General features: G+C 43.0%; 2 protein-coding genes across 2 annotated transcripts; one reads left to right on the top strand and one right to left on the bottom strand.

Moving 5' to 3' along the window:
* Positions 1–5,592: 5,592 nt before the first annotated feature.
* Positions 5,593–10,935, top strand: LOC144075916 (keratin, type II cytoskeletal 8-like). The gene is made up of 9 exons (XM_077603370.1): positions 5,593–5,754; positions 6,373–6,581; positions 6,656–6,716; positions 7,289–7,384; positions 7,448–7,612; positions 7,684–7,809; positions 9,474–9,694; positions 10,518–10,543; positions 10,681–10,935. The coding sequence occupies exons 1-9, from the start codon at positions 5,593–5,595 to the stop codon at positions 10,686–10,688; spliced, it is 1,074 nt and encodes a 357-aa protein (XP_077459496.1). The 3' UTR covers positions 10,689–10,935.
* Positions 10,936–14,516: 3,581 nt separating this feature from the next.
* LOC144079388 (G-protein coupled bile acid receptor 1-like) lies at positions 14,517–15,551 on the bottom strand. Its single transcript, XM_077608130.1, has one exon. It carries the CDS (start codon positions 15,549–15,551, stop codon positions 14,517–14,519), a length of 1,035 nt encoding a protein of 344 aa, XP_077464256.1.
* Between the last annotated feature and the right edge of the window lie 2,781 nt (positions 15,552–18,332).

Below are 18,332 nucleotides of genomic sequence, written 5' to 3'. Positions count from 1 at the left end.
ATATTGTGTACAGTTAAAAAGGATTTTTGGTGAGTAAAATATGGCTATATTCCTAAATAATATTTCAATTGTAGGCCAAGTTCTGATATCTGAAAAGCTCCAGTGTTTGTATTTAATCACTAAATGCTGCTAGGAAGTGGATTTTATCCCATTTTAGTGCAATTTTGCCGTTTCACCATTGACGTCCATCGCTGTGTTTTCCCGGCGAAACACCCCCTGGCACGGTTGTAATGTCTGAAAGGCTCCAGTATTTGTATTTAATCATTAAATGCTGCTAGGACGTGGATTTTACCCATTGAAGGCGCTACGAGAAAATGCACGGACCGCCACTGCATATACTAGAAGTAGTACTCAAAAAGTAGCTTTATTTAAATTACAGGATTTAAAAAGGGCTGATTTTTCAAAAGGACTGTATGGTTTCAAGTCATGGTGTAAAGCAAAGGCAACTAATAAAGGATGAAACGGTTTTAAGATGTATTCCTTCCATCTCATCTTATTTTCTGAACCACTTTATCCTCACTAGGGTCACGGGGGTGCTGGAGCATATCCCAGTTGACTTCAGGCCAGAGGTGGGTGACACCTTGAATTAGTGGCCAGCCAATCGCAGGGCACGTGGAAAGAAACAACCATCCACGCTCACACTTGTACCCAGGCCAGTTTAAGAGTGTCCAATCAGCCTACCATCCATGTCTTTGGAATGTGGGAACCCATCATACCTGGAGAAAACCTACGCAGGCCCCAGGAGAATATGCAAACTCCATAAAGGTGGACCAACCTGGATTTGAACCCAGGTCCCCCACTGTGAGGCCGACGCACTAACCACTTCAAATTTCTTAACCCCATACTTGTTTTTGTCCTTTTATGCTGTTTGGTCGGTTTTTTTACATGGTCAGTCATTCAGAGCATGATTTTTTTTATTTAGATTAGATTAGAATTTTATTTAATCCCGTGTTTGTGAAATTTCCTTGGTTACAGTAGCAGGATTGTAGCAAGCACAGACCAAGCCAGGCGATGGGTGGGGTCGAGTGGCAAAGGTCGCAAAAACAACAAAGCAAAAAGTACAAAGTACAAGGCAAAGTATATGGGAAAGCATTAAGCAATATTAAAATGCAATTTAAAAAGATAGAAAAGCAGCAAAAACACATTTCAGTTACCATCATTTGTGCATCAAATGGTTAAATCTGTCTAGGCTTGTCATTCTGCACACTGTAGATGTTTTCTGTATATATTCCCTTTCACGGTTTGTATGGGTAACTGTCTGATTTACATGAGTGCAACAACCGCTACATCCAGTATACTTCATCATTTGCAAGCCAAAACAATGGCTCGACACACATTTAACTAAACATGACACCGTGTAAATAAATAGTAGTAAAAGTATTTCATGCTTACAAATCAACCAGTACAATATTTCCATCTCATATGCATGCTTGTGGATTGAACGCACGCCGAGAAACCACAGTATATTCTAGGCTGAGTGGTCCCAGGAGGGTTTAAAATGTTACTTGGAGACCTGTAACCTTGTTGTCTTTCGGGAGTGACAAAAACAGTATTATCAACTCTGGTTATATAGCTTGTGGGGAGTATACTTAAAAATGTTTGTCACTTCTCATTCTCGTTCAAATGACTTTTCTGCTGAACGTGTCACTTGAGATAGTCAAGTTTCCATTTATATGCAATATTTTTCCATGATTTTGCTTTGATTTATTTAATAAGGGATAGCACATACAGGGCTACTGCCACTGGCTCCCGCGTGAACGGCGCCATCATGGGAAAAAAAATTGGATTTTATTTTGTGCGCTCCATATGATTGCTGTGCGCGGAGAAGACGAGTGTAGTGCGCAATTGCGCATGCGCGCAGCTTAGAGGGAACATTGATGGTGGGGGATAATAACATTCAAAACAAGTCCTCTGTGACAGACATTGCATTCAAGCATTTCCTGAACCGTTTTATCCTCACAAGGTTCACGGGGGGTTCTGGAACCTATCCCAGTTGACTTCGGGACACCCTGAATTGGTGGCCAGCCAATCAATCGCAGGGCACGAGTAGACAGACAACCATTCATGCTCACACTCATACCTGAGGGCAATTTAGAGTGCCCAATCAGCCTACCATGCATGTTTTTGAAATGTGGGAGGAAACCGGAGTACCCGGAGAAAACCCACGTATTTTAAAGTCACTTGCTGTGGAATTTCATAGCACCTTTAAAATTTGTCACCATTTCGCAAGGCAAAAGTAGAACTCTTTAGTTTATATTATAGTATTACGTACACCAGGCTTAAAATTTTACCGGATTTTGGAAGAAAAAGGAAATGTGGATATATAGAATATATATATAGGGGTGTCTCGATTGCGTCTTATTTGAACTTCATGAACTGGAAGACTTGCTGTCTGAATGAGGTCCTGTACTTTAAAGCACCTTCTAATCAAGTCCCTTATCAAACCCTTAGTTGGAAATACAGTGTGTATGGTTGCCATCCAAAGTCTCTGGGTGTGAGTTTCCACTGGGACTCACTCATATGCCCTATGTTACTGCTACTGAGATTTTGTCACCCTTGGATACGCTCCCATTTGTCTAAATGCATGTGGTGTAAAGCTGCTTAAACCAGGTTTCAGGCAACCCTTGGGAGAAGTTCATTGTATGAATCGAAGATTTTTTTTTCCAAGAGAAAAACATTTGTATTTGTATCAAATCCTGGTTTCATTATTATGAAACCAAAATAACATTTGTTTTTGCTTATTAATCAAGCATTGAGTTGAATTAAAACGTCAGTAGGCCTATATGATTATGCACTTTTTGTATTCAGTGGGTATTTAAATATAGGTAGAGCCACACCACAGCCAAAGGCAGTAAATAGCATCATTGCTTGGTATTAGGAAGAAGAGATCAGAGCAAATATCAGATTAGAAAAAGTGGCATGATAACAACACCAATATTGAATAATATGATGGAGTACACGCTTGGTAAAAGCCAGTGACATTACCCAAGGCTAAGCTCATAATGACCTTGCTTTTTATAGGCAGGTTGGGGTGCATTAATCGTCTTTGGTATAATCTCCTACAATCTGTGATAAATGCTTACTGCATGTATCTGAGGGGAGGCCAGAGAGGTCATTGAACATTTATGAGCCATTACTGACATCTGCTGTTCACATGGACAAACCATTGGAGCAGTGTTATTTGGTTATGGTTTTTGGAAAACAATAATAGAGGGTTTACACCAGGGGTCTCGAAATTGGGCCTCAAGGGTCCACATGGACCTTTTTTTGTAAAGGTCGTCGAATATATGGACTTTATCCAACATTAGCCGATAAAAATTAAGTTATTTTGATCAGGCATCTATGCGGACAGCTGCTTTGAATGACTGAAGGTCCCCGGAATTTTTCAACATTTTGTAGTGTTATGTTTTTGTTTACTTTGCAAATTGTGTGGTTTTTATTTTTTTAGATAGTTGAACCATGACTTTGAACTAACATCACTTTTAGTTTATAGTTTGAATTAGATCATTTCATGCGTGGTGGTGTGATTGATTTTGTTATGGTCAGTGATACTTAATGTCAAGATGTTTGAAATACAAATTTTCACTGATTACTGTTTGTTTTGTTTATTTTTGGGAGAATTTCAGAAACATGAACTCGTAAATAGTGGGGCCATAATCCTATGACAACATGTATTTTTGTTGATAATTTTGACCGTAGATTTGTAACAACATCCACTACAATAAACGGCACTCCCATCGGGATGGTGAAGGCCTTTTTTCACATACGTATAAATTTTAAATTGCATTTCATTACCCAATCAGTTTTTTAAAAGAAAAATATATCAGCAAACGACCCCATTTTTTTGTAGATATCGTCACCGGCCTTTAAAAATCCCATACTGGCCGACCGCTAGTGCACATGTGTCAAAGTGGCGGCCCGGGGGCCAAATCTGGCCCACCGCATCATTTTGTGTGGCCCGGGAAAGTAAATCATGAGTGCCGACTTTCTGTTTTAGGATCAAATTAAAATGAAGAGTATAGATGTATATTAAATTTCCTGATTTTCCCCCTTTTAAATCAATAATTGTAATTTTTAATCCATTTTGTCTGTGTTTTTAGTTCAAAAATCATTTTGTAAAATCTAAAAATATATTTTAAAAAGCTAAAATAAACATTGTTTTATCTATAAAAAAACTGAATATTCAGGGCTTTTAATCCAGTTCTTTTAATCCATTTATTTAAAAAAAAATTATATCTAAAATGGTCCGGCCCACGTGAAATCAAGTTGAGGTTAAAGCGGCCCGCGAACCAACCCGAGTCTGACACCCTTGCTCTAGTGTGTATGTGTGTGAGAGAGAGCTACCAGTACTATAATCTGCATGGCATCACTAGGAGAAACTGACGCACCAGTTCTGTTTGTGTTCTTTGCTTTCTGTTTGTGCCTTACCATATAAAGTGCTCCATTGTGGTTTTGCATGGAGCACCATTTTGCCCAGGTTGTTTTACTGTACTACAACACATGTTGCAGTAGTACAGTACCACACTGTCAAAAAACAAAACAAACTATAAAGCAATTTCTCAACACCACCCTTTTGATCAATAAAAAGTTTAATTGTGAATTTGTGGCTTGGAACATGCCATTACGCGAGCAGTGAACTTTTATTTGAGGTTCGTCGGATACGTTGGGAATTGTGACATACTTCTGGTTAAAGGACAGATGAATCCTTTGTGAGAGATTCTCAGGTTGTTTCACAATCGAATTTGAAAAGAACACCTGTCACAGTTTTAATTGCTACATGCTCTTAATGAGTCATTGTAATGGTACGTTCCATCCACTACTATTCTGACTTGAAAAGTCTGGTCCATGCAGCCACACACTCATTGCCGATGCACGTTTAAGTAAACATGACTACTTCCCTAATGGACCTCTTACGACTTTAAATATTACTCACTCACATTTTTGGGCAGCTTTAATTTCAGCTGCATATTTTTGGCCTTTTGTGAGTTGTTACTCTGCTTGTTAATGGACTAGGATTTTTTTAATGCAGACAGACAGGAGTCAGAGTGGGCAGATTTATGGATGGGTGTGTGTGTGTTGAGAAAGAGGAAGGTAAACACACAATACAATGTTTTGTTCGTATTTTTATCAGTGTTGTATAGAGCAGTGTTTCCCGACCTTTATTGGACTGAGGCAGACATTGTACACCAGCCAAAATCTCAGAAAACAAAAAAGATTAAAGGCACCATAATGCAAATAAGTGCAGAAATCTCATTACTTTTGCACAAGTATATATATATATATATATATATATACATATATATATATATATATATATATATATATATATATATATATATATATATATATATATATATATATATATATGTGTGTGTGTGTGTGTGCATGTGTGACATGGAGACTGTATTATTACCTATAGAGTGCGAGTAGTTCAAGCACCCTTGGGCGTAATTGCGCATTTTCTTCACGGATTGGAAGCGAGCAGAGTTTAAGGCGGTCCTTCCCAGCTTTAAAATGGAAGGCAGCTAGTGAACTCAAGCCATCCAGCTCCAGTACACCTTCAGAGTATCCCACAAAGTTTATCATCTCAAGATGTCCCAAGGAAGAGATTACAGCAGCCAGTCGTACACGCCCGGAGACAGCCCGACCCGGGCCAGAAGCTACCCCGATAAGAACCCACAATCGGCGGACAAATTCAGGGAGAAGGACGACATGATGGGACTCAATGACAAGTTTGTAAGGCTGATTGAAAAGGTTTGTTATGAATAACTGACATTTCAATAGAAGCAATATAATCATATTGATTCCATAAAAAAATGCTACGGTCGATTGGTCACCGGTCTTTTGGTCGCCGATCTTTTAGTCGCCCGAAGGTTATTGATAATTACCATTTAAATCGTTGCTCAACTTCCCTAAACACAAACTGCGAATTACTATTTAGTCATACTTAATGCCCTATTAATTATTAGGCTAAAGAAAAGCTCCAAATTTCCCGGACTTTTATTGTTTTTTTGTTGGAGAACTTGTTAAGACCCCGACTGACGTAGCTTCTTAAAGGGACACCGCATGTACATACAAACTCTTATACACTCACACGTCGGCTCAGTGAAACTGCGCATGGCCATTGTTAGCTTTTATTGATGCATAGACCGTGTTGTTTTACCTTGTTTTGTCGCCGGTCTTTTGGTCGTCGGTCTTTTTGTCGCCGGTCTTTTGGTCGCCCGTTGTCGCGGTCCGGGCGACCAAAAGACCGGCGACCAAAAGACCGCGACCAAAAGACCGGCGACTAAAAGACGGCGACCAAAAGACGGTGACCAAAAGACCGGCAACCAATCGACCGCACACGGTTACCAATCTGCATTGGCGTCACAGGTGAAATACCAGGAGAACGAAAACAAAAAGATGGAAACAAAGTTGAAGATCCTCAAAGATCAGGAGACATATGAGAGCAAGACCGATGCTGTGGTCAAACAACTCAAGGAGGCCCTGAATGACCAGATTGAGAAATTACTGTGTGACCAGGCCAAACTTGAGGCTGAGCTGCTTCAGAACCAGGAGGAGGCAGAAAATACCAAGAAGAGGTGAGAAATCAACCTTGCTGATGGCCAAATCTACTACCACTGCCATACTAATTCAGGTTTCATTCTGGAGACAGGTATGAGGATGAGTTGCTCAAGAAGGCAGAACTGGAGAATGAATTTATTATCACCAAGAAGGTACCATCGCTAGACCTGTCGAGGTTTAAAGACAGACAAAAAAGCGTGTGCGGTCGTTTGGTCGCCGGTCTTTTGGTCGCCGTCTTTTGGTCGACGTCTTTTGGTCGCCGGTCTTTTGGTCGCCGGTCTTTTGGTCACCCGGACCCAAACAACGGGCGACCAAAAGACCGGCGACAAAACAAGGTAAAACAACACAGGGACGTCAGTCAGAGTCTTAACAAGTTCTCCAACAAAACACAATAAATGTACGGGAAATTTGGAGCTTTTCTTTAGCCTAATAATTAATTGGGCATTAAGTATGACTAAATAATAATTCACAGTTTGTATTTAGGGAATTTGAGCAACGATTTGAATGGTAATTATCAATAACCTTCCGGGCGACTAAAAGACCGGCGACCAAACGACTGAGTACCCAAAAAAGTTCCACTTTTTGAGCTTATCAAGGAAAATAGCATTCAATATGGACCACGGCAGCCCACGTGCACAAATGCTTGTTGTTCTAATACACATTAAAATACACTTTTGGACTTCTAGACATTGTTATCATTCATGAAAGTTGTGTTTCCCAAAAGGATGCAGATGAAGGACACTTGGAAACTGTAAATTTGGCTCTCGAGTTGGAAGATCTATTAGGCAACCTGGATTTCCTCAGAGTCGGCTACGATGAGGTAACATGGGAGTGTTTCTCTGTTTGGCTTTGTCCCGGTTGACAAACGTGGGAGTCCTTGCAGGAGATAAAAGAGCTGGAATCTCACATCCAAAACGAGACAGTGCTTATACGAGAGAACAGCAAGCGATCTCTAGACATGAATGAGATTGTCGAGAGTGTCAAAAGTCAGTATGGTCACATTGCTGCTTGCACAAGGGAGGAAGCAGATCACAGGAACCAGAAGAAGGTAAGGAGGAAGACAATGTTACAAGTCACAATTGCTGATGACGATCATACTTGACCTCTCGTGCTTTTTAGATGGATGTCACGATTTTAAAAGCAAGCCAGCATGAGCAAGAAGTCAGGGATATGCGGAGGGAGATCTCTGACATGGCGCGCCTCATCCAGAGGCTGAATGGAGAACTGGATGCTCTCAAAAGGAAGGTTTGTTTCCAACAGTGGGAAAAATACCCACATTCTTGGTTAAGAAAAAAACACTTAAGACTTTTGGCAAAAGTACTCACAGTTCGAGGGTGTTCTGGAGTGTTTGATCTCAGGCCGGTCCTCACTGTGTGGACTTTGCCTGAGCGGGTTTTCTTTGGGTACTCCAGTTTCCTCCCACATTCCCAAAACATGCACGCTAGGCTAATTGTAGGCTAAATTTTTCCTAGGTGTGAGCGCAAATGGTTGTTCGTCTCAGTGTGCTCTGCGATTGGCTGTCCGCCGATCCAGGGTTTCCCCCGTGACCGGACGTTTGGTCGCCGGACGTTTGGTCGCCGGACGTTTGGTCGCCCGGACGTTTGGTCGCCGGACGTTTGGTCGCCCGGATGTTTGGTCGCCTGACGTTTGGTCGCCCGGGTGAATATAATTTTGAGAGCTGGTTTCAACAGTAGATATTTAGATATAAAACTCTCTCTCTCATGAATATAATTTTGAGAGCTGGTTTCAACAGTAAACTCTCTGTCATGTTGTCAAACGTCCAGCGACCAAACGTCCGGCGACCAAACGTCCGACGACCAAACGTCCGGCAACCAAACGTCCGGCGACCAAACGTCCGAGTACCGGTTTCCCCCGCCTGTTAGCTGTAGATAGCTGGGATAGGCTCCAGCACTCCCCGCGATCCTTGTGATCATAAGTGGTTCAGAAATTGAATGAATAGTATTTGATCTCGTGTGTTTTTAAATTAAAGACTTAAAGTTGACAGTTTTCGTATTTGTGGTTGGTAGCCATCATGAGGCTAATTGTAGCCGACGGAATGATCATCGTGGAATGGGAATGTCAAACGTCTAGTCCATCTGTGTCAAAGTGGCGGCCCGCGGGCCAAATTTGGCCCGCCGCATCATTTTGTGTGGCCCGAGAAAGTAAATGATGAGTGCCAACTTTCTGTTTTATGATGAAATTCAAATGAGGATTGTAGATTATTTCCTGTCTTTCCTCATTTTAAATCAATAATTGCAAACAATTTGTACTAATTTGAATGTCCAAAAATGATCTATCGATTAGCACGATCGAGAAAGCTGTCAAGTTATTAATCGATTAATTTTGGCAGCCTAGTTGGAAGACATAACGGCCCTCCAGATGTAATTGAAAAAAGAATGAATGAATAAAGTCATACTTTTGGGATATAGAGAGTATGCTTTAATTTTATATGCTGTATGTTGTCATGTTAACTATGAAAATTTGACTTGAATGAGAATAGAATTGGGTAAGTAATAAAGTAACTTAATCTGGTTGATAGCAAAAAGTAATTTTGAGTCATTGATTTTTTTTAAGTATTAAATCCGTAAATCATCAGACAATTTTGAGGATTGTTGAGTTTTTACAATAAAAACTCATAAGTTTATGGCAGGGGTGTCTAAACCTTTTTGTTTAAATTTAAAAAATGTGAGAGCCAAATTGAAACGTTAATGTAATTTAACCTTATTGAGACTTGAATACTTAATGAAAAAAAAAAAAATCTGAGTAAATATCCTTTTTAACAACTATTGAATCATTTTCCGTCAGGCACTAAATTTGTGTCCCGCGACAAAAAATGAGTTTGACACCCCTGGTCTAGGCATTATGCATATAGCAGAATCTCCTTTAAATCATTGTTACTCTGCGTGTAGGAAGAATCTTTGGAGAAAGACATCAACGCTGCAATTGTTGAAGGTGACGGAAGCTTGGAGCAGGCCCGCAAGGATATCGGCCAACTGGAGGAGGCCCTGAGGCGCGCCAAGCACGACTTGGCCTGCCAGATCCGAGAACAACAAGCACTGATGGACCTTAAGCTGGCCCTGGATATTGAGATCGCCACCTATCACAAGCTGCTAGAGGGCGAGGAGCAGAGGTACCTACACAGTCGTTGAACATGACCCCAAATGAGCTGGGATAGGCTCCGAATGAACTATTCACACACTGCGTGTGGATAATTTGTTACCTGGGCTGAATTCTTAGTTGTATTTCTGGGTACTCGGACAGTTCGCCGAAAGACGTTTGGCCGATGGACGTTTGGCCGACGGACAGTTCGCCAGAAAACTTACACCAGCATAGAAAACGTTGAGATTAATCTTTGAATTAAGGTTCTCAGCAAATCATTTTGAATATATATTTCCTAAAATAATGGGAAATTATTTAAAATTAAACTAGAAGTAAAAGTGTGTTCCATGGCATTTTCAGGTATTGTTCTCTAAGCCCTCTAGTCTGTCCAAGGCACTTAGAATTTCACATAAGTCTTCTAGTGTTGTTTTTTTCAGTGTCAGACATCAATCCCCAGCTTTGATAAATTACACTGCGTGTCCAAATGGCTACTACTTTAAACGCAAGGATAAAATAAAAAAAATAAAAAAAATGGCAGAACATTGTAGTACATACGTACTTGTATTTAGAAATATGTCCAGCGGGGGGCAGTAAATGCCCTTGTTAGTCCTAAATGAATGTTATCTGTAACAGGCCATATATGGCCGGCGGGTTGAGGTTGAATAACATGTACGCACACGATCTGGGGGCGGGGCGAGCATGCGAATCCCGTTTCGGCGAAACGTCCGTTCGCCGAACTGTCTGTCGGCGAAACGTCCGTCGGCCAAATGTCCGTCGGCGAAACGTCTTTCGGCGAATCGTCCGGTCACGGTATTTATGATGTCAATAATTGCCTCTGTTCTGTGTCTTTCCAGAATGGACAAATTCATGCGTCACTCAGGTGCGAATTCCTTTGACCTTTCTAACCTTTTCTGACCTTTCTGAATCCGGCATGTATTCCAAATGAGGAACCCTTATGGGTTATCAAAAGCACAGACCATTTGTATCTCACTAAATCTTAACCTTTCTTTTCATCAGATTTCTAAACTCAAACACCACCTGAGAAGTTACAAGTCCCCCCAAATAACCACGAACACCACACCTTACCTCGTCCAAGCAGCAAGTTGCCACGGCAACGGCAGGGAACGCCGTGTTTGAACGTTCTCTTTAGTCAGTCTTTTTTTTCCAAGATGGTGCCGTCATGCGGAAGCCAGTGGCAGTAGCTCTGTCCACTCTTATTTGTTTTTCGTGTTTGTAGCCCTTCTATCTTTTTTTTAATTACATTTTAATATTTCTTAATACATTCCTTTTTACTTTACTTTGTACTTTATACTTTTAATGTTTTTACAACTTTCATTGTTCTGTTAGCCTGGCTTCTTTCTGCCACTTCTTTTTTGGAACCATCAGCCATGCCTACGCTGTCATACACATGGGACTAGCTGTTACAATACGCAGCAGAAGGAGCAACACCGTGCCGCTGGAAATTTGGAGCTGGACAAAAGTGCCGGGAGAAGAAGCAACGCTTCTGACCAACCATTCCATCATGGGATAAGATGGAAGAGCTGTCGGCGCTTACCAGCAACGAAGCCGAGGGGTTCTACTCTGCTACTGTTGTCTTCAGCTCCAGACTACTGGGGAACTGTGTGGATAAGCTTGGAAGAGTGACTCTGCATATTCTCTACCTTGGTCACAGTCTGCAGAAGTTCCCCATCTTGTGGTGGACTTCCTGTGTGTGGTTCCAGGTTTTGTCCAACTTTACAATGTCTTTTTGAGTCTGTATCCATTTTTGCTACCGCAACCAGGATGGCGCCGTTCAAGTGGCAGCCGGTGGCGGTAGCTCCGTCCACTCTTGCTCGTTTTTGTGTTTTTGCTGCTTTTCTGTCTTAATGATTTGATTTGGTGATTCTTAATGATCCCATTTACTTTGATTTGCTTTGTACTTTGTGCTTTTGCTTTGTTGTTTTGTCTAATCACCCTCTGCTACTGTCACAATGAAATTTCCCAAATACGGGATGAATAAAGTTATCCAATCCAATCCAATGTGGCAAAACCTACAATTGCAAATGCAATTTTGAAGATCCATGGAATCACATAAAAAACCATAATATAACTTTGGCGTTGTCTCCTATAATTTGAGGTGCTTTTTCAACTAAACAGTACCACTACCTGTTTTTCAACACACACTGTCATCATAAGATTACGCATAATAAAATGTCAGTGTTCGGGGCTTAACTCAATTTAATTTGCTGTGGTTATCTAAAATCATGAATGATGCCGGCTGTCTTGAATATTCCCCTTTGCTTATTTGTTCTTGTAACATGTGTTATTCCAATGTGGAAAACATATTTGTACATAGAGTTAGCATGCAAGAGGAACACCCAGATCCCACCAGGGCATCCCATCTCTCCTCAGGCTAAGCATCATTTCAGACCTTGTTTGACGACTAATTAAATCAGTCTGTTCTTCATCCCCAGTCCATCGTTGCGTTCCGTGTTCTCTCCACCCACGTGTTAAATGCTGCACATTTAAAAGCCCACTTTGAGTAAGGAAAACAAATGACAAGGCACACAAGTCCACTGTATTCCACATTTATTTCAACATACGATATCCTTGTTCTTTGAGAGTAAACACATCCTTTCCACAGATTTTATCTGTACAATACACTCATTTTTGTGACCTTTGATTTATACATGGGGGTAAAAAAAATCTTGAAATTCAAGTTCCAATTCAGTTTCTTGCACGAGCATCCTGATACATGGAAAAAAGGTCAACGTTATTCCACGGCGCGTCTTCCTACGGTAGATGAATTGGACTGCTGGAGGGAGTGCATCCATCTTTCCTCCCAAGCTTGCATACCAGTACATAGATAAACACTGGCGGGGAAAGAAGGAGTAAACATTGCAGGCAGGAGGTAGAGAGAAACTGGTTACAATCATTTCAAGTGCAGCCAAAATAACAAGACCTGGAGCCTCGACTACATCGTGTGAGAATCCTTTGGCATAAGCAGTTTTCCTGCGGAAATTGTAACAATGCCCCATTAAGTATCGCCTTGCTATTTGTTGGCAACTGGCGTAAGGTGGTCTCCTGTTGCTACTTGACTACCACTACCACTACCACAAGTGCTAGATCTTTACATTAATGATTGCAAATAGACAAACTGAGTCACTGTCGGGCTGTTGACTGGACATTTTTTTTGTTCCAGGGTTCCATGACACAGCTACATTTTTTTTCTCCTTCCTAACTTTATGAGAATGAATGTGTCAACGATTTTGGAGAAAAAAAAGGCTAAATCCTACTTTCAGGGGCAAAACTGCAATTATAGGGGGTAGTTTTTTTCGCATTTCATCTCATTTTCTGAACCGCTTTATCCTTATTAGGATCGTGGGGGGTGCTGGAGCCACTCCCAGCTGTATCCGGGCCAGAGGCGGGGGACACCCTGAATTGGACAACCATGCACACTCGAACCCATACCTAGGGGCAATTTAGAGTGTCCAATCAGCCTATCATGCATGTTTTTGGAATGTGAGAGGAAACCAGAGTACCCAGAGAAAACCCACGCAGGCCCTGTGGAGATCATGCAAACGCCACACAGGTGGAAGTGACCTGGATTTGAAACCAGGACCCCAGAGCTGTGGGGCCGACGCTCTAACCACTCGCCCCAACGGGCCGCCCTCAACTTGTTCGAGTCAAAGTTCAAATATCCAAATGGAATGGGTTTGTTATTTAGGAAAGGAAAACATTGTTTTTTTTGCCATTAGGTTTAAATGCCTGTTCTAATAGGCAGCGCTGCCAAATGTGACTGTCAAAATGACAGGAAAGCCAACTGGAACATCAGACTTAATTTAGGTTTCATTAGAGCACTCCAACTGTGGCAGGTGTATTCTGATTGCATTACACAATTATGCCTAATGCCTATCACAGCTGCATTGTAAGAGGAAGTCTATACTTTTGCAAGTTAATTTTCTACTTTTCTTGCTCCTGACCGAGATGCAGCTCGAAACCCAAACTTTGAGGAGTACTGCTTTACAGTTTTTGTTTCCATATTGTCAAGTTAAAGCTCTCAATGAAACAAGTGCCATTCAGACAAAATGAAAGCCACGCCTCCCCCCCAAGTCGGTATTGCGCCTTCATTCAATGTTGCCTTATTTTCCTACCCTTGCAAAATCAACCAGTTTCATTTGAAAACTTGCCAAAAATTAAAGTTACATTTTAAAAAAAGTGCTACGGCCATTTCACAGCAGGTAGTCTCATCTCCTTTGACACCATAAATATTAACATTGCCACAAAATTGTCTCTAAATACGTACCTCCTCAAATGTGAGTACAAATTTGACTCATTTCCCAAAATGGAGACTTCTGCTTATAAAGTCTTCCATTGTTTTCAACCTAACATCTTAGAATGTTTATATGTATCATTTTCTGCGTGACCGGATGATTCGCCGAAAGACGGTTCGCCGACGGACGTTTGGCCGACAGACAGGTCGCCGAACGGACGTTTCGCCGAACGGACGTTTCGCCGAAACGGGATCCGCGCGCTCGCCCCCGTCTTTCGGCGAATCATCAGAGTACCCATTTTCTGAACCACTAATCCTCACAAGGGTCTGCTTGACCCTATCCCAGCTAACCAGGCAGGGGACACTGTGATTCGATGGCCAGCCAATCAAAAGGCACAATGAGACAAACAACCAATCATACTCATACCTGGGGGCAATTTAGAGTGTTCAAACAGCTAGCCTAGCATGCATGTTTTTGGGATGTGGGAGGAAAGCGGAGTACCCGGAGAAAACCCACGCAAGCCCAGGTAGAACATGCAAATTACACACAGTGAGGACCCCCCTGGGATCGAAACTCTCGACCCCAGAACTGTGAGGTTAACTAAACTACATTGTCGTCGACATTTACTGAGACTGCAGGCTCTCCGGATCTGGTCATCCTCCACCTCAACCTGTCTCGGAGTTTCTGTTGCAACTTGTACGCCGGTTCGGTGTACTGCCTGTTGGCCAGGCCCAAAACAATCGGCACCACCGCCATGCTGCCGATGCCGGTGCACGAGAGTACGATGTGCGTGGTGGCGTTCCCCTTGGCGTCGCTGATCAAGAAGGCGATGCACACGTGCATGTAGATGAGGTAAGGAACCCAGCAGGCCAGAAAAGTCACGGACACGGCCACCACGCAGCGAGTGTAGCGCACGTTCAGCCGCTGTTCCTGGTCCGAGGCCTGGCCCCGCTCCACGGAACGGTGGAGGCGGCAGATGTCCTTCAGCTGACCCCGCGTGATCCACAGGACGCGGCCCGTCATGGCCGCCATTGCGAGGATGGCGGGAAGGACCAGGCCGTAGACCTCCAGGTAGATGAAGGCGTTAGGGAAGACGCGTCGGTACGAGCAGCACGTGGTCACGTTGGCAGAACAGTTTGACAGCGGGCTCGACCCCTGGCCACGACAGCAGCTGTTCCAATCGGGGGCGCTCCAGTTGTTCCAGCCAAACGCCGGCAGGGACGCGAACAGCAGAGGCGGCGCCCACGCCGACAGCAGGGCCAGGGGGAAACTTCGATGCATCCACAGGTTGCTGTAATGCAGGGGTTTCACGATGCAAATGTATCGCTCGTAGTGGACCAACACCAAATTGAGGAGGAAGGCCAGGAAAAGGAAGTTGGGGAAAACGTGCGCCACCAGGCAAGAGCCGAAGCTCAACTGGCGGTTGAGTCCCATCAGGGGGATGAACGGCAGCGCCACGCCCGTGCACAGATCGGCCACTAACAGACTGAGGAAGAAGTAGTTGGGTGTGTTGTGGAGTTGGCGGTTGCACGAGATGGCCAGGATGATTACCAGGTTGGCCAGGATGATGGAGGCCGACACCGGGACCGTGATGGCGTAGATGAGGTGTTCCCGACTGGGGTCGCCGCAGTCCATTGTCGATCGCTGATGACCCTGTGAGACCACAAAAAGAACAGAGCCTTAGACTACCCTTGTGGGAGGTGGACTCATCAACCACGATGACTTTACTAGATCATCGGCTGCTCTCTGCTCTCAATGGATGACATTGCCAGCCCTCGCTACCTCGGCAGAGCCAGGAACATTGTCAGGGACCAATACCACCCTGGTCACAACCTGTTCCAGCTGCTGCCCTCTGACCTCTGCTACAGGTCTCACAAAGCAGTTTTTTCCCACAGCCATCAGGACTCTGAACTTGCGGTAGCACGACACACAATCCCTTCTGTGCAATAACTTCGGGGTGTGCAATAACAATGTGCAATATCTTAGACCAGGGGTAGGGAACCTATGGCTCGGGAGCCACATGCGGCTCTTTTGTGATGAGTGCATGAGGCTCTCCGCTAACCCGTGAGCTAAAATATGGAAACAGTCCCAAACACACCAATAGGAGCGTTACATCGGCACTGTGGCTTTGACACGACCTCTAGTGCCTTTTTAATCTTTTTTTTTTTTTAATTAGACTCTTCTCCATGCATATCGTCATTGATACTCATTGATTAGCAACGTTATCAAAAGAATTCAGTCTTTATGTACTTTAAAAGTAGTGAAATGACTAAAAACGCATATATTTTCATGTATTTTGACTTTTATATTTTGAGTATGGCTCTCAGGAAGATGATTTTTGAAAATCTAAATTTTTTATGGCTCTCTCTGTCAGAAAGGTTTCCGACCCCTGTCTTAGACTGTGCAATATTTTAGAATTTACTTACCCGGGATGTGATTTTTTATACTTTTATATTACTATTTATGGTTTTTTTACTGGTAAAACACACTTTGTGGAGTAGCACCACCAATTTCGTTATACGCAGCTGTGTATGATGACAATAAAGGCTTTTGATTTGATTTTGATTTAGACTAGTTTGAGTTTGAGATTGATTTATTTAATAAGCGACAGCACATATTAATGAACATATTCATATTCACGTTAATAGACACAGTCACGAGTGGTCAGTGCGTCGGCCTCACGGTGGGGGACCTGGGTTCAAATCCAGGTCGGTCCAACGGTGTGGAGTTTGCATGTTCTCGCCGGGCCTGTGTGGGTTTTTTCTGGGTACCCTGCTTTTCTCCCACATTTCAAAGACATGCATGGTAGGCTGATTGGACACTCTAAATTGTCCCTAGGTATGAGTGTGAGCGTGATTGGTTGTTTGTCTCCTTGTGCCCTACGATTGGCTGCCCAACAATACTGGTTGTCCCCCACTTCTGGCCTAAAGTCAGCTGGGATAGGCTCCAGCACCCCCCGTGACCCTAGTGAGGAAAAAGCAGTTCAGAAAATGACATGAGATGTAAATATGTAAGATTTTAGCCGAGGGTTAATTTCTATCTTTAGTCCCATGTGCATGTTGGAGGTAAACGATGACACATACACACACAAAAGTAGTATAGTTTTATACAGCGTTGTGATCGCAATTTTGTCCGTCTATCCTATTCGGCACTCGGACGTTTCGTCGAAAGACGTTTGGTCGACCGGATGTTTGGTAGAACGGACGGGGCGTCGACTGGACGTTTGGTAGAATGGACTCTCTCTCTCTCATGATTATAATTTTGAGAGCAAGAGATTACCTGGTTGCTCGCTTTCAACAGTAAATTCTCTGTCTCTCTCTCTCTCTCTCAATTTGACAGCGAGCGAACCCGGCGACCAAACGTCCGGTCGACGGCCCGTCCGTTCTACCAAACGTCCGGTCGACCAAACGTCCGGGGACCAAACGTCTTTCGACGAAACGTCCGGTCACGATCCTATTCAGATGCACTCTTTTTGAAGGGAACTAACTAGACAGTCACCTCTGGTACCCGGACATTTCGTCGACGGACAATTCGTCGCCGGACACTTCGTCGCCAGACAGTTCGTCGAACAGACATGTCGCTGGACGATATGTCGAATGGATATTTAGTCGAAGAGCGTTTATGTCGAACGGTTGCTTCCTCGCGAACAATTGTTTTGTTGCATGAATAATTTGTTGAAAGCGATCAACCAGGTAATCTCTCTCTCTCAAAATTATAATCACCCTAACCTTAACCACTATCCCCTAACCCTAATTTGGGACAAATTGTCCGTCGACGAAATCTAGAGCAAGCCCTTGTTGATGTGTTGGAATTTTTTTGGACAAAATCTTGCAGTGGTGGAAGAGCTTTTTGATAGAAGATTGTAAACTAAGGTGGCATCTGCATATTTAACAGTAGACTGCAGATCTTGATGCGTTCTTTTCTCTACGTGGCAGTTTTCTTTCGACCAGCCAATCAGGTCAAACGCTGAAGATGTCGTGGGGCAAATTCAAATGGAAGAAACGTCCCAGTCCCAACGGTGGTAGAATTCATTATTTTTATAGAGAACAAACACTAAATGTCAAAGTGTTGTTGTCCCTGTTTCCTCATGCTGCCGTGTTCTCCTTTCTCCAGCAATATACTAAGGGCCCTAAAGCTATTTAAATATGACTATAACACCAAAGGCTCTTTGTTTGTGACCCTCACAGATCTGGCATGAAAAGTATCGTCATCTCCGAATCCGACCTCAACCGCCGCGTCCACAGACGACGAAAGCGGATACCCACATTAAATATGTCCGTGGACCTCCTGTATTTATCCATCGCTACACCAGATCAATCATTTCCGTGAACTTCAAATGTAGGTCAGTGCTTTTCATAAACACACATGCGGTCTAGCATGTAACATCCTGGCACGCCTTTTTTCTTTTTTCTTTTA

The sequence above is a fragment of the Stigmatopora argus genome, chromosome 1 (assembly GCF_051989625.1).
Source record: "Stigmatopora argus isolate UIUO_Sarg chromosome 1, RoL_Sarg_1.0, whole genome shotgun sequence".
In the NCBI taxonomy this organism is placed as follows: domain Eukaryota; kingdom Metazoa; phylum Chordata; class Actinopteri; order Syngnathiformes; family Syngnathidae; genus Stigmatopora; species Stigmatopora argus.
Note: the sequence above shows the minus strand (reverse complement) of the source record. Positions and strands in the feature narration are given on the sequence as shown.